The following is a 14,728-nucleotide window of genomic DNA, read 5'->3' on the forward strand; positions in this document are numbered from 1 at the left end:
CGTGCCTGCAGACAAGGTAGGCTCTAACCACGCTTTTCCCTGGATTCTCAGGAGACTCAAAGCCTTGCCTTCAATACAGAAGGAGGACAGCAGGCATATGCTGAAGTGAGCAAGCATGGAGGAGTGATACATGGATAAAACCACTCAAGCTCATAGTGACGACGGATGCAATGCTTCACGTTTCCTCTTTGAGCCCGGCCTCTGTAGTTGCTGCTCTGCAAGAACTCGTCTACTGGCATGAATCCCTGAACGTGCTGACACGTGCTTGCACCAGTAGCAAGTGGGCTGGGGGCAAAGAATTCAGACCTGAACTTAGCTGCTAATAAGCCGATGACCAATAAAAGCTGCCATCTGCATGCCTGCAATGTACTTTGGGGTCAAATTCTGCTGTCACAGGCGTATTGGTGTGGTTCACAGATCAGGAACTGCATTCTCTCCTGCCTCAATTCCACTGAGCACAAAGAAGGTTAAAAACAAGGGGAACCAGCTTGGGCTGGGAGCAGACCAGAAATTAGACAATCCTGTAATCTACAGCAACTGGATGTGCTAGATGTCTGCCACAGATGTTTTCTAAACAATCAATACCTTTTTTTTGCTGTCTGTACCTCACAGAGAGGTTTGACCACATTGCATGCTTTATTCTAGCCTCGTTCTCGATTAACATAAATCTTCTCTAATCAATGTGCCTAAGACAGGAAGCCACTGTGTGGATGAGAGGATCCTCACAGGTGGTTAAACACCCGCTACTTACAGAGTGAACAGACATGAGGGTGGCTGTGGATTTTGAGGGGAGCCCCCTTTACACACAGCACAGGCACAAGGCAGCAGGAGGAAAAGGCGAGAGCATTGCTGTGGCTCCAGATCGCACTGAGGTGAGCGAACTGTTTCCCTAAAGGACTATGAAGAGCTATGAACGTGTATTTTTCATAAGATAAGCAAGGTGGAGGTTTTCCAGCTTTAGCCTGAATCCTGTTATTATTGAAGTCAATGACAAAGACTCCAAGAAACAGACCCTGATCCCTTCTGTCCATTAGGAGAATTAGCAGCTTTCAGCTTAATCACAGAGCTGCAAGCAAACTATTAAACCTTCAGAGAAAAAGGCGGCAGAAATCTAGCATTTTTTTGCTATTCCCATTAGCAGCTGATGGAAGAAGGAATTTCCCAGACTCTGCCCACACCTCAGCAAACTGCAGTGCACGTTCTCACACGTCGATGTGGCTTATCTTATCCAGGCATGGACCTTTGTACACAGTTACATGATCACCAATATTTTGAAACAGATAACTCAATTGGATCAATGCAAACTAGGCGCCCATCGTTCTTCGCAATTTAATCCTTAACTCTGACTTCCAGCCACATCCATCCTCTGAGCCATGAAGCTTTCCTGTATGCCGTGTTGACACTCAATTAAATGGAGATGCGTCAGGAGAGTTGTCCACACCACTTCACTCAGTGCTGGGAGGCTTGAGGGGATTTCAGATGAAATCTTTCCAAGCCAGGTCATGCCAGCCATCTATTTAATAGTGGCCACCTCTGCTCCCACTTCCAGCAAAGTCATATCTTGCAGTCCTACCATGGTTTCGGAAGCAGAATTTTGCATGAAGGATGTCTGTCCCTTTTACAGAGTGTAGTGCTCGACAGTGTTCAGGCACCATCCCTGGGGCTGAATCTTCTATCGTTGTGCCACTAGCTGGATTCTCATGAGCAGATTCCCAATTACCCTCATGAAACGTAATTTTCCAGATGCTATTTTCACCATTATCTGCTATCAAGTGAAATCTTCCAATGTAGCCTCACTTGCCATTGGGGCTTTATCAGCCCTAAGGTTAACCACAATATAAGCAGAAGACTGACTTTTTCTAGGGAAAGCAAAGCCAGTTCTGCTCCTGTAATCCAGGGCTGTGGACAAAGTGTGAAAGCTAATGTGTGAAGAAAGTAAAAACAGGCTGGATTTCTCTGAAATCCTGCAGGGCTGACAGCAGCAAAAACCTAGGCCTGAGCTGAGGGCATCATGAAATGATACCAGAGCTGCCATGGGAGTAACGGTGAAACTGAAGGATTGCATCTTGACCTAAAGGGAAAGACTTGTTTCGCGGCAGAAACACTTTTAAAAGGTGCTGAAAAAAGGTTGGCCAGAAAAGTGGCTGAGGGTGTGGGGAGGTTTCAAAGTCCTGCAGTGCTCAGCAGGCAGTGATTCAGTTTATAACTGCACATGTGGAGAAAAGGTGACACAAGAAGGATCCAGAAATTGATTTCTTAGAAACAAAGATAACAAAATAAAAATCAGGAAACTTGGGAGATAGCCAGGAGCACAGAAAAAAGCTACACTCTTACCCTCTTTGCCAAGCAAAGAACATGATTCTCTCTGATTTCTTTGTATTTATTCACTTCAGTATAAGTAGCTTGCACCAAGTGCCATTTTTGCCAGTGCTTTTTGCACCTAATGTGCCACTACAGAACTAGTATCAGTCTTCGTCATGGAATGGGCTGGCAAGATACCCATCCCAGATCTCTTCTAACCTCTGAATTATTTGAGCACATCAACAAAACGAGCTGCTAAAGTCAAACTGCTCAATGCGATTTATATCGATGACCAGAAAGTCTTTGAGAAACTCCAGTTGCAGAAAGCAACTGGCGAAAAAGACTATATGGGCTGCCAGACGGGGCTTGGTGCTGCAGACATTACATTTATATACAGGAGAGGAGCGAAGAAAGGGAATTAGTGGTCAGCTCCCCTTACAGCCAAGGTTGACAACGGCATGCCCACAGGCTCAGAGCAGGTACTGATACATGTGGGGGCAAGCAGTGAGGATCAGCCTCTGCAGATGGTGCACAATATTTCAGTCACAAGGCTCTATCAGTTCGTTATACGGACAGGAGGAGCGCCTGTGTTTACCCTGAAGTAGCTGTCATGCGTTGTGTGGGCCCTGAGCAACCTGAAGACAGGAGCTTGTGTATGGATCACCACAGGCACCTTCCTGGGCCTCAGAGATGTTGCTCCTCTGGGAAGGGGCTAGCAGGTGCAAAAGAGCCAGAGCTATAGGATGAATTTTCTTACAGAAATCTCCTGCAGCTACACGGACCCAGGCACGCCTCACCCAACGGGCATGGCCGTTCTACATCCAAAATAAGCTCTCCAAACTCTGCCCTAGGCCAGTTTGAAGAGCACACGTACTCCCCTGGTCACCGGCTCACCCCTGCTGCCAGCTCTGCCTTCCCCCGAGGAAGAGCAGGCACCGTGTCTCCTCGCTCGTTTCACCCCAGACCCTAGCTCCTGTCCTTCAGGCCAGGCAGCACCTCGGTGAGGTCCCGGGGCAGCTGCAGGCCCCATGACGAAGCCACTGCAGCATAATCCCCATGGGGATGATGGGGCTGTCCCACAGGGCCCGGGCAGCAGGCTGCCTCCCAGCGCCACGCAGTCAGCCGGGGCACACAGCACAATCCAGCTCCAAAGGGGGACAGAAGAAATGTTCTGAGGACACCACAAAGCAGTCTGAAAACAGCCTGAAAACATCAAATGCTCCTACGGCACCCTAGGCACAGGCTCAGCGTGACAGAGCTAAGCGGGGAGTAACAACAAAACGAGGGCAGGCCGTCAAGAAAACCACATCTTTTGTGGTGCTAGAAAGAAATGTGTGGGTAGCCAAAACCCAGAGAGACAATTCAGCGAAAGCAACCCAGCCTGAACCTCCCAGGAGGGCCGGGAGCCGTGCTTTGCCCTCGCCTTGCGAGTTGTGTGGGGGCCCATTCATCACCGCAATGAAAACAAGCAAACTCCCAGCTACGTGCTGGTGGTTTGGGAGTTTTTTCCCCAGTCTGTGGCTGAATCCCTGCAGCCTCTGTTTGCACAGAGGTGGCTGCTCCGACCTTGCAGCCAGCAGGGCCACACCACCCATTTGAGTGCTTCAGGCACCCCGCAAGGCAGGAGCATGCGTCTGGGCAGGTGGCTCGGAGTCAGCCTGAGCTTCCTTGCACACGAGCGTGCATGAGGCTATGCAGCAGTACGGGTGCATGCCTCCATGAGCACTGAGAGCCCATACACCTCCTGGGCTGCCCCTCTCCACTGGGAGCTGCCTGCGAGGCAGCGGCTGTCTGTCCCTCCGGATGCTCCCTACCTGGAAGCCTGCTGTAGCTCCTCATTCTTCACCCCAGGCACCAGGCAAGCACATCGGAGACTCTGCGGGGTGCAGCACTGCAGAGCTCGGGATCCTTCCAGATGCCCTGGAATCGGTGTAGCGACTGTGCCACCTTGTGCCAGGAACACTTACAGATGCATTTTAATCTTGCTCTTATATGCTAAGAACGGTGCTTCTGCTCTGACTTTTCTCTAATGAGGCCAACCAGGGCTCTGCATCTCCTCCGCTTCATGGTCCCGTGCATCCTGCTGGTAAGCAGAGCCCAGCCAAGGCTGCACGCTTACCTCAGGGGGAAGCGGCTGGCCTGCAGGCTCTGCGATGGAGAACAAGCAGTCCAACGGATCTCCTCTCTGCCGGTTATGTACCAGACTATCCCACCGACTCCGGTCGATGCTGGTGTAAATGAGATGTACACAAAGCAGCAAACTGCCATCACAGTCCTACTAACAGCGAGGACGGGATGTTGTACAGACTGAACCACTTCAAAGGCTGGATTTTTTCAGATAAGTGATTTTGTTCAGCCACATGTGACATGGCCTAGACAGGAAAAAGAAACGCAGGACTTCGCAGAAACCAGCCCAATCCTGACTATATCCTGAAGCTCACTGGTTTAGAGAGGGATTCAGGGCTCACAGACAGCGGACAACTGAGCAACAACATCAGTGAGATGCTGCAGGCTGCCGAGTGCCCAGGCAGGAAAGAGCCAGGAGCAGGTGATTTCCCTTCTGTACCCAGTGAAATGGAGGTGTGAGCCCCGCAGATGTGAAGGGACATGTGTAGAGAGGAGACCCTGGGATGCTTCTAGGGCTGAAGAAAACATTTTGCAGTCCCATGTTCAAAGGTTTAATCTCCTTAACCTCTCAAGAAGAAACTGAATTGTAATACAGACAGAGTGAGCAGGTACCTACACAGAAGGTGCAGCATGCTACATGGTTCTTTAATCCGATGGAGAAAAGCAGGAAAATAACTAGCGGCTAAAAGCTGAGGCCAGGCAACTTCTAGGTATGCTCACCCACATCTTTAGGCCAGAGGGCAGTTAACTGCTGGAACATACGCTCATGGGACATGGCAGGCTGGTCACTGCTTCTGATCAAGAACAAATGCTCATTGAAGTTGGACTTTGGTGAAACCCGAGGGCCTGAGCTCAACACACAGCAAAACCTCATGTCCCTCACTGCCTAGCGGCTGCAGGAGATGGTCTAACGGCATTAAACTGTGAATGCTTTTTAGGTTTACATTTTACAAATCCACAGATGCTATATGACATTGTCATGTTAATGCAACCTGTGTCTATCCTGAATGTCCTGGAGAGCTGCGCATGGGAGCTCGGACTGGCTGGAGGGTAGTTGCTGTGTTTATGAGATAAGGGACAGAAGACGTTTCTGCAAGGGGAAGCTGTGTGAGGCACGGGCAATTGCCAGATGTTTCCATCACCAGCAGCAGTACTTGGGAGTAGAAATAAGCCTGTGGGCACACACAGCTGTCTTTACTCTGTATCAGGCACCCAGAAGGTAGATTTCAATTCCTTTTTGTAAAGTGCTTCTGTTTAAAGATCGGCCCTCCATGGCCACCCCAGAGCTGGTGAAGCCCATGGCAAGACTTGTTCAATGAGAAAGAGGTCAAACATGTATACGAGGACAAAGATACATGTAGGAAAGGCATGACAGAAAGTCAGGGTTCAGTCCCACTATGATCCTGATCCGCTGGGGGATCCTGGGTCTCAGTGCACCAATGCTGAAGTAGGACATTAACACAGCTCCACACCCTCTGGCCAACAGGCTGGGGTTGTTTGACACACATTAAGGTGCTTTTCGGATGAAAGACACGGAGAACCATTTTTCAAAATAAAAGCAAAACGAGATACCTCACACCTTCCCTCTTCTCCTGGGGGCTTTTCACCACGCCTTACAGGGACCCAAGAGCACCAAGGCAATGCCACTGGCAGGCAACAACAGAGGGAAGGGCAGGGGGGTGTACGGGACGAGCCGAAGAGGCAGCCATGCATTATGCCTTTCTCTTGTCTTTCACATTCCCCAAGGTCCTGGCAAAGGAGCAGGAGAGGGGAGAACAGCAGAGGTGTGCTCAGAACAAAAACAGACCAAGACAAAGAAACCCAGTCACAATAATACAGCCTCTGAGGCCCAAGCATTGCACGAAAGGAGGACCAGAAGTAAGCTGGGCTCTAAAAGGCAGAGATGACACCGGAACAGGGTGAGAGTGAGAATACAGAAGGGCAGAGAGCAAAAGTCCATCCATCCACAGGAGGAGGAGAAAAGGAGGGAGGGGAAGGAGGAGAAAGAGGGTTATATTTTCTGGATTTGGGGTTTGCAGACTTGATTCTGTTTGCTTGTTTTCAATTATTTATTTTTTTTCATAAGGGATCTCACACCTGATATTCCTCGTTCCATCCATTTCGGTTCACCAAGGGCAATGAAGAAATTCTCCTGCCTTTCGTATTCCTCCTCATCTACTATCTTAACCCTTACGGTCTTCCTGTAGGGACAACAAGAGAGACAACCGTGTACAGCGGGTCGGCCGGCCGGAGGCGACGCAGCAGCAGCAGCGGCGGCAGCAGCGCAGGCTCCTCGCATGCAGCCCCTTCCCGGCGGGGCGGCGTGCCTCGGCCGGCCTCGTGGACATGGCGCATCGGTCGCAGCTGCTCCTCGGGGAGCGAGAGGGCATTAGGGGGGAGACGGGGCTGGCGAGGGGGTGAGGAGGGAGGGAAGAGGGGGAGTCGGACCTTGCTGATGGTTAGTGGGAGGCGACGTCTGCAGCGCAGTTTTTCGGTGTCACATGGTAATGGAAAGGGTATCGGCTGCCCGGAAATCACCGGGGGCCACGCTGGGGTACCAACTGTGTCTTAGCTGGAAGATTGATTGCTTCTGCTACCCTCGCAATTAATAATAAATCTGGAGGGACTCTGGGCTCGGAGCCTGAGAAGAAGAGAGAGAGAGATGTGTACTCGCAGCCACACTCCCCTGTGGGGTGAGGCAGGTCTCTGCTGCCAGGCTAGCTCTGCTAGCTGGTATTTCTGATTTCCAGTTCTAAAGCGGCACGTCTTACTGCTTCTCCTCCCTGACGCTGCCTGCCTCTCCCCCACCTGCTCTCTCACCTTGGACGAGGGCCGGGTGGTGAGCCCTGGAGATGCTGGATGTTTCTGGCAAGCACCTTCCCACCGACACTACAAAACGTGCCTCAGTCCTTCCCTTCAGCAGGAATATCCATGGAAAAATATTCCCACTGAGGACTGATGGCCTTCCTTCTCTCTCTCCATCCCTCGCCACCTGCCCCAGGCCCCCCCAGGGTCCCTGTCCCCCCGCTCCATGGGTACCATGTGACACGGTGCGTGCGCACAGCAGTGTTTAGGACAGAGCAGTTGGAAACAAAGAGAAATCAGAGGAAGAGGAGGAAGGAGAAGAGAGAAGAGGAAAGAAGAATGTTAACGTTAGTCTGGAGGGCCAGTACTACACCTTTCTGTAAACTCATATCCACCATGCGGGGGCTCATCAGCTCAATGAAGAAATTCTTGTTTTTCTCATACTCCTCATCATCAATTACCTTGATGTGAACTGTTTTGCTGTGGACGGAAAAATAATAAGCGTCATAAAGGGGAGAAGAGAACAGAGAAGCAAAGTGGAGGAAGGTTGGGAGGTGAACAGGAACATTAAAGTCAAAGTTTTCTCACTCACTGAATGAGCTCAATGTGGCCCTGAAAAGAGGCTAAAGCCCCGCTGCTGCCAGCAGTGCCAGCTGATTTCTGTTTAACCAGCAGGCCTGAAGGCAGGGCCTGAATGAAGTGAGACACGGATGGCTCTGACCCCCTGGCAAACTGGCAAGGGTCTCAGGAACCAGGGCTGTGCCATGCAGGAGAGGGGCACACTTTGCCCCCGCTGCTCTCCACATCCACACACGCAGAAGCACACGCACACACACCACTCACCGGCCCCCTTCCAGCCGGGGCTGCAAATTATACCTGCACTTTGCTGGCTTTCCTCTCGGGTGAAAGGCTTCCTGAAATCACATCCCTCGCTCACGACAGAAGGGATTAATGCTTTTATTCCAGGGTGATCCTACACCCTCTTAAATGTAGCACTGCCTGCATATGCACTGATGATCACATATAATTACATGCTCGTATCAGTGCATACGTTCTAAATGGGCATGAACTTGCCATCTCGGTGCTCCCAGGCTTCCAGTCAGCCCCGGCCCCAGGCTGGAACCACATTTTTTAAATGAAAAGCCAGCTCTGCCCATAGTGCCCTTCCCTCTCCCCAGCACAGCTGTCCCTCCGACAGAGGGACAGCACCACCACTGCACCTCCGCCTCCCCTCGCTCCCTGCCCAGCCCCAGTGCTCGGATCAGCCCCTGGTGCATTTTGCCCAAAACCAGTCTCGGCTGTGGATGGCAAGGATGAGAACAGCAGGACTGGCAATCGTGGCGCCTGGAGAAATAGCTCCAGGCTTCAAATGATGGCGTGCCTCAGTTTCCCTAAGCTGAGCTGCTGCTGCCTGTGTGCTCACAGGGAAGTCAGTCTGCCTGACTGGGGAAAGGACTGACACACCACAAGCCTTTCTATCTTAAGCACAGACGTTAAACACACACAGTGTCTTTGGCCCCATAGCGCTTCAGAGACTAAGCAGCCCAGCCCTGAATCCTGGGGACACTGCAACCCACACCACTGCCAGCAGCCCCCTGAAAATCACCATTTCGTAGTGGGAAATGTGAGGATTGGCTGACTTTCATTGCTGCAGCTTGCATTCCTACTGATATCATTACTGACCCCAAAATTATCCAGTTCCCCTACAATTTGACTCATTTAAGTCATAATTTCTTCTATGCTCTGACGGGAAATCCCATTCCCTGCGCTGGCTCTTGTTTTGAGCCATCTTTCAAATGATGGCATACAGGACAGGGAGAAGAGTTTGAACACCCCCTGCTATATCCATCAGTGTATGAATATGCAAGAAAAATCACCTCTGATTCTTTAAGCTAAATCAGCTTTATTTTTGCCCGTGCTTACTCTAACAATATCCTGCAGTAATGCCAGCAAGCCTCCTTTCCCTTCTCTAGACCCTTTCAATCTTCTCTAATCCAGCCTGAAGGATGTAGGATTTTAAATGATAGGTCTCTGGTGTAAATGTTGGTGTTCTGCTAAGACTTCATCACAATGATTTCATTGCATTTCCTTTGGAGAGGTTGACTGAATTTTGCTTTTGAACCAGATGTTGTCTGGGCCCCTGGTACTTTGCAAAGCTTTTTCAATTTGCTGAATTAAATCTACATCTGATTCATAGCTCTGATCTCTTTCTTGCTCTCATACTACAAAACAGAAGGTGGGATTTTCAAAAGCAGCCAGTGCTTCCTGAACGTGGGTTGTTTTTTAAAATCCCATTCATAATTACTATTGCTTACAGTTTTCCACCCCAGGAGCCCCATATTACTCGGTACCTGCAACAAAACTTGTCTCCAGAAACTAAGCCATTCTAAAGATTCATGCAATGCATATTGAGCACGCACACTATTTGAGTTCGGTTTCATACAGCAACTTTCTTTTTATGAGGTGGCTCTCCCATTCCCATCAGTAGTGTGTGCACACGCCAAAGCAGGGGAGAAATACTCGTTTAATGAGAATGTGTGCATGGCAGATGATCTCCACGACTGTGCTCTGTGCGTGGAAAGCCTGATTTCACACAATCCACTTGTCTGCACAATGCACAGGCAGAGCTGTGGACTAAAGAAATAATGACTCGCTGCGTGCCCATTTTGTTAACTACAGAGAGCTCTACGCAGCACACTAAGTAGTCCCACAGCAATGAGACTTCCTTGTAGTGGGGTCTTATTTAATATTACAAAAAAAAAAAACAAACAACAGTCAAGAATGAGAAAGAAAATGCAGTGGGGACCATACAGAGGATGCACAATATAATGCTGACTTTGTAAAAAGAAGTCCCCTGTGGTTCGTGGCTAGTACCTGCCTGACCTCCCGTGGAGCCCACCCTGCCCAAGCTCTCCATCCCACAGCAATAGGACAACACCTCAGATTCAGTCTGGCTGCACAAACAGCTTTACCTCCCTTGCATGCCGTGGGCATAATTAACCCAGGCAGGACTGGAGCACTGTATCCTTTAAACAACAGCTCTCTCCTGATCCCTCTTTTTCCACTGGCAAAGCAGTGAGGTTCAACAGTGATCCAAAGGTGAGGGATGCTCAGAAGAGAAAATCTCATTTGCACAGGTACCCCCTGCCTCATGATGGTTGGTTCTCAAGGAAATGACTGAGATTTGAGCGATGTTGCCATTGTTTGGGCTTGGTTGGGATTCAGCCTGCCACAAGGGAGAAGGAAAAAAAAAAAACACCAACAATACCTTTGCTAGAAAAAGAAGCAAACTTTAGCTGTTCTAGGAAAGGCTGAGGGAAACAAGACAAGCATTCAGATTTTCTCCTCTGTGTACAGAGAAACAGATGTTCAAGTTTTGCTCTGATATAAAAGGCCAAGTTGAAGGCAGAAACACCTCGGGATAGCTGGTAAAACCTCTGTATGAGCATAACCAATCCCCTGAGCTCCTAGACCAGCTCAGCTGCAAACTGGATCATCTCTGCACCCTCAGGCCTTACACGGCTTTTCAAAAAAGGGTATCTGAATTTGGTGACCAATCCCAGTAAACTGATGTTTAACCCCTTGCTACAAGCAATAGGTAGAAAAAGAACTTTTACCTGGCGTGTTCCCAAAGGAGCTGGGGACGCAGGCTGTGTGCCTGAGCTCAGTGGCTCCATTCACCTACACGTGGATCAGGCCAGGGTCACCTCCATCGGCTTTGTCCCGCTCACTGCCCTAGACCAGAGCTGAAGGTGCCCAGCATGCCACCGACGGGGAATATCTGGCCTTTCGCTGGGACTTTGCAGCAGGGTAAGAGCAGCTCGCAGGGCTGCTGCTTGGCCTGCAAGGAGTGGGGCTGCGCTCGCTTCCTCGCGGGGAAGTGCCCTTCTCTCAGCTGCCTCGTGTGCCTGTGACTGTCACCGCAGAAAGGTCACCGCTGACGGAGGGTGGCTGTGGTGTCCCAGGCTTTGCAGCTTCTCCAGCCACCGAGAGCATTTCTCTCCCCTCCCTGATGGGATCTGCAGTGCGCCTTGCTCAGCCGAGCAGCTTTCGCTCCCCAGTCTGACAGCCCTGCAGTGGGAAAGGACACTTGCCATCCTCCCCCTTCCTCTCCGACAGCTCCGTCGCAGCCCTGATGTACCTCAGACAGCTCAGAAGCAGATAACAACAAAAGCCATCCAAAAGCCTGTCATAGAAATCAACCGCCTTCATTAAATGCCTCCTGGAGCTGCAAACCCCAAAGCTCCAGGACCGGTACCAAGCCACAGCATAGTTCAACCTCAGCCCCCGCATTAGATAAATCTGCGGAAAGAGCTCTTTAATTTAGACCTCAGTGGTGCTTTCAGCAGACCAAGCAATGCTTTCAGTTTGTAATGGCATGGGTAACATCCTTCTCCGTGTGTGCCTGCAGGTCAGACAGGGCCTGGCAGGGACCACCTCCAGCAGCACCGAACCGTGCTTTCCTGCCACCAAGAGCCCTCAGACGGTGCCAGTCCGGGCTCTCCTGTAAACACGCACTGAAAAATAATCACTGTTTTTAAAAGTTAGGGATGGGAAAGCTCCCCTGGGGAGCAACATTAAGAGTGAGATTTCCCTGAGTAAGCAACAGAAGATGAAATGGATAGACATCCATCTTCTCCTAAAGGACTTTGCACACATGATGTTGCTAAATTCCCTGTCTGGGAAGTACAGAAGATAATCTACAAAATCATTTTATTTGACAACACGTCCGCTTCCAACACATAAGGCAACAACTGGATGGTTATTTGATTAATGTGCTAGAAAATACTGAGCCTCTCTCTGTGTGGAGACTCTCATTTGCAGGAATTATTGCAGAGGAGGTTAAGAGGATGTGTCTGCATGACTTTGGAATGTGAAATAAGGCTCAGCTCTGAAAACAGCGTAAGTCAGGAAATGTCACATAGAGTATACCATTGAAACAGGCGGGGTTGTGCAAGGGCAGGATTTACAGTCCCCGGTGGGATGCTGTTAGCCAGGATGGAAAGCAGCCAGGACAGCAAGGTAAACATCCCTAGGACAGTGAGAAGTCCTGGGAGATCTTCAGTAACTCATTAAAGTGAATCATTAGTGCACACACCTTGGATCAAGCCATGGTGTTCTTGCTGCACCTCAGTATACCAAAATTCTCACCTGACATGCTGTGGGTACAGGTTCCGGCACCATGAATTTCAAAGCATGTGGTGCCAGTCTGACTCTTCCCCAGAGCTCAGCACACGACTGCTGGCACCGGGCTGGGTTTTCAACACGAAACTACGGATAGGACCCATTCTCCCTGCCAGAAGATCTCATTGAGAAGTCCTGCAGCAGAAATGCTGACTAAGTAAGATGTCAGAACATGAGGCAAACCAGAGGGGATTAAATAAGGCTATGTATAGTGGGGAGCTGTCTTTGCCCAGCTCATTAGGAGGCAGATATTTAACAGAACAACATGACAGTGCTGGCAGACAAGGTGAAGAAGACAGCAAGAGGAGCCCTAATATGATGCACATGGTCACAGAGAGCTGCGCATCAAGTAATCCAGGCTGGGACAAGCTGAGCCATTTCGAAGCAAAGGATTATACTGTCACATAGCAACAGATAAAGACAGGAGGTGTTTGAGGGGGAAAAGCATTAGATCCCAGAGCAGATCGAGTTCAAGGTCACCAAGGAAATGATGAGTGATCATACTGTCAACAGGAAATCAAGGTAATTTAGGAATCTATCCAGACCGAGATCAAGATAGACAGGGAGCACACTGGGCTTCAGTCTATGCTCACAAAAGGAGATTTTTGGCTTTCATGGCAATTACTGAGAGAGGGGACAGGTTTTGAAAGACGCAGCTGCTGCCACCAGGGGTGGTCAGTTTGCTTTAGCAGCCAGGTCAGAACTCAAGGTGCCTCTAAGGTCAGAGCAGACCTTGGTACCAATTACCTAAGCGGATAGCCACAGGACAGACAAAGTGTCAGGATAGAGTTTCAGGCAGATCACTGATGTACAAGTTGCTGATGTATGAGTTACAGAAGAACCGGTGCTAGTGTAGAAGCTGGAGATGAGCCATTGTGGGCCATCTTCCAGGAACTAGCTGTGTCATTCATGAGGACCTTGGAGGAGCAGCTGTGCAAGAGCCCCCCTCTGTGCAGCAAGCACACGAGGAACAGCCTGGGCAGTTGCACTACTGGACCAGTCTGCTGTAAAGTGCCACGGAAGCCCCCTAGAAAAGGGATTTTTTCCTCTTTTGTCTTCAAGTTGGTCTTGGGTAACCAGATAGTAACTGGTTATAGTTTTATTACTACAATAGGGTTCTCTGCAGTGCTAATCATTACATGACCTGTGTATTTCTCCGGGCAATGCTGAGGCCATCCAAGTCACTCGATACCCTGTGCTTCAGTTTCTATATCCACGCGGTGGCTGTGATCCTGATTTCTCACAGGGATTCGATAGGGGACAGTCACCATTTGCAGAGCATTTGAGCTCCACATTTGGATGATGTTACAGTGACTCGTGAGGAATAACTTTGCTTGGAAGGGGAGGGGAAATAGACCTTTGGCACTGTGTCAAGGAGGAATCCCTATGCCTTGGCTGTCCCTCCTCACACAGGGATGGAAGGAGGCTGCAGCACAGAGGCAGCGGGGCTGAGGAACTTCCCCACACCTTGGAGCTGGGACCTGCACAGGCAACCTACAGTCCTGGTGCTCCCCTGTCCTGGGCAGTAACCCTATTTTGTGTACAGCACACAAGCACTTTCTCAAGGACAGCCCAGTCCAACCCCTGCATGCCTTTCCCTGCCTGCCCCGGGGGGGGGGGGGACTGCACAACCAGGGACCCCAGGAACTCCTTCCTGCCAGCTGCTGGCAACACAGAGTTTGGTCACATTGCACCACATCTTGGTGAGGGATAAAGGAGGAAATATTGACACAAAAGTGATTTCCCTTTGTGTATTCCCTGTGTAATCTTGGCTAATTAGTGAATTGGCTCATGTTTCAATTAGGACTATTGAAAATGCCTTAGCATAGCTGACACATGATAATTAAAGGGACATAGTCAAGACTACATCCACTTTTTAAAAGTCTTTATTTGTATTAGAAAACTTTTAAGTGCTACCAGTAAAAGACTTACAGCAATAGCTAGTGAAAAAAAAATAAAGCCAAAATAAAATGTAAGATGCCCATTATCCTTCCTGCATCCTGAATAGAAAAACTGGCAAGCACTTTTTGGCTGTGCCCAACTTCACCTTCCAGTCTGTGTTTATTTCCTGCCACAGCAGCACAGCCCTCACTTCCCACTGCCATGTGGCGGGATATAAAAGGCTGCCAAATTCACATGACTGTTTCACACCTAGTTTGTACCAGTGCAAACGACTGTACAGGCAATAAGAAATCAGAGCTGCTAAGTTACAGGCAGGTGAGCCCATTAAGCACTGTCATCTCTTGCAAACAAATACTGAAGAACCCCATATATTTAGCACAACTCAAGAGATGCAGTATATCCACATGTG

The 14,728-nt window shown here is 49.7% G+C and overlaps 1 protein-coding gene across 7 annotated transcripts in view; it reads right to left on the reverse strand.

The window, feature by feature from the left end:
* The window catches only part of SLC8A3 (solute carrier family 8 member A3), a 102,139-nt gene that overhangs the window by 16,289 nt on the left and 71,122 nt on the right, over positions 1 to 14,728 (reverse strand). For 3 of the 7 annotated variants that reach the window (XM_066997752.1, XM_066997751.1, XM_066997753.1), the window contains one exon: positions 7,607 to 7,713. In XM_066997752.1, coding sequence (XP_066853853.1) covers positions 7,607 to 7,713 — 107 coding nt within the window. Of the gene's footprint in view, positions 1 to 4,115; positions 6,477 to 6,525; positions 6,630 to 7,606; positions 7,714 to 14,728 lie in introns of those variants that run through there. The other 4 variants (XM_066997754.1, XM_013174110.3, XM_013174109.3 and 1 more) reach the window with 3 other exon arrangements.

This window comes from Anser cygnoides, chromosome 5 (genome assembly GCF_040182565.1).
Source record: "Anser cygnoides isolate HZ-2024a breed goose chromosome 5, Taihu_goose_T2T_genome, whole genome shotgun sequence".
NCBI lineage: Eukaryota > Metazoa > Chordata > Aves > Anseriformes > Anatidae > Anser > Anser cygnoides.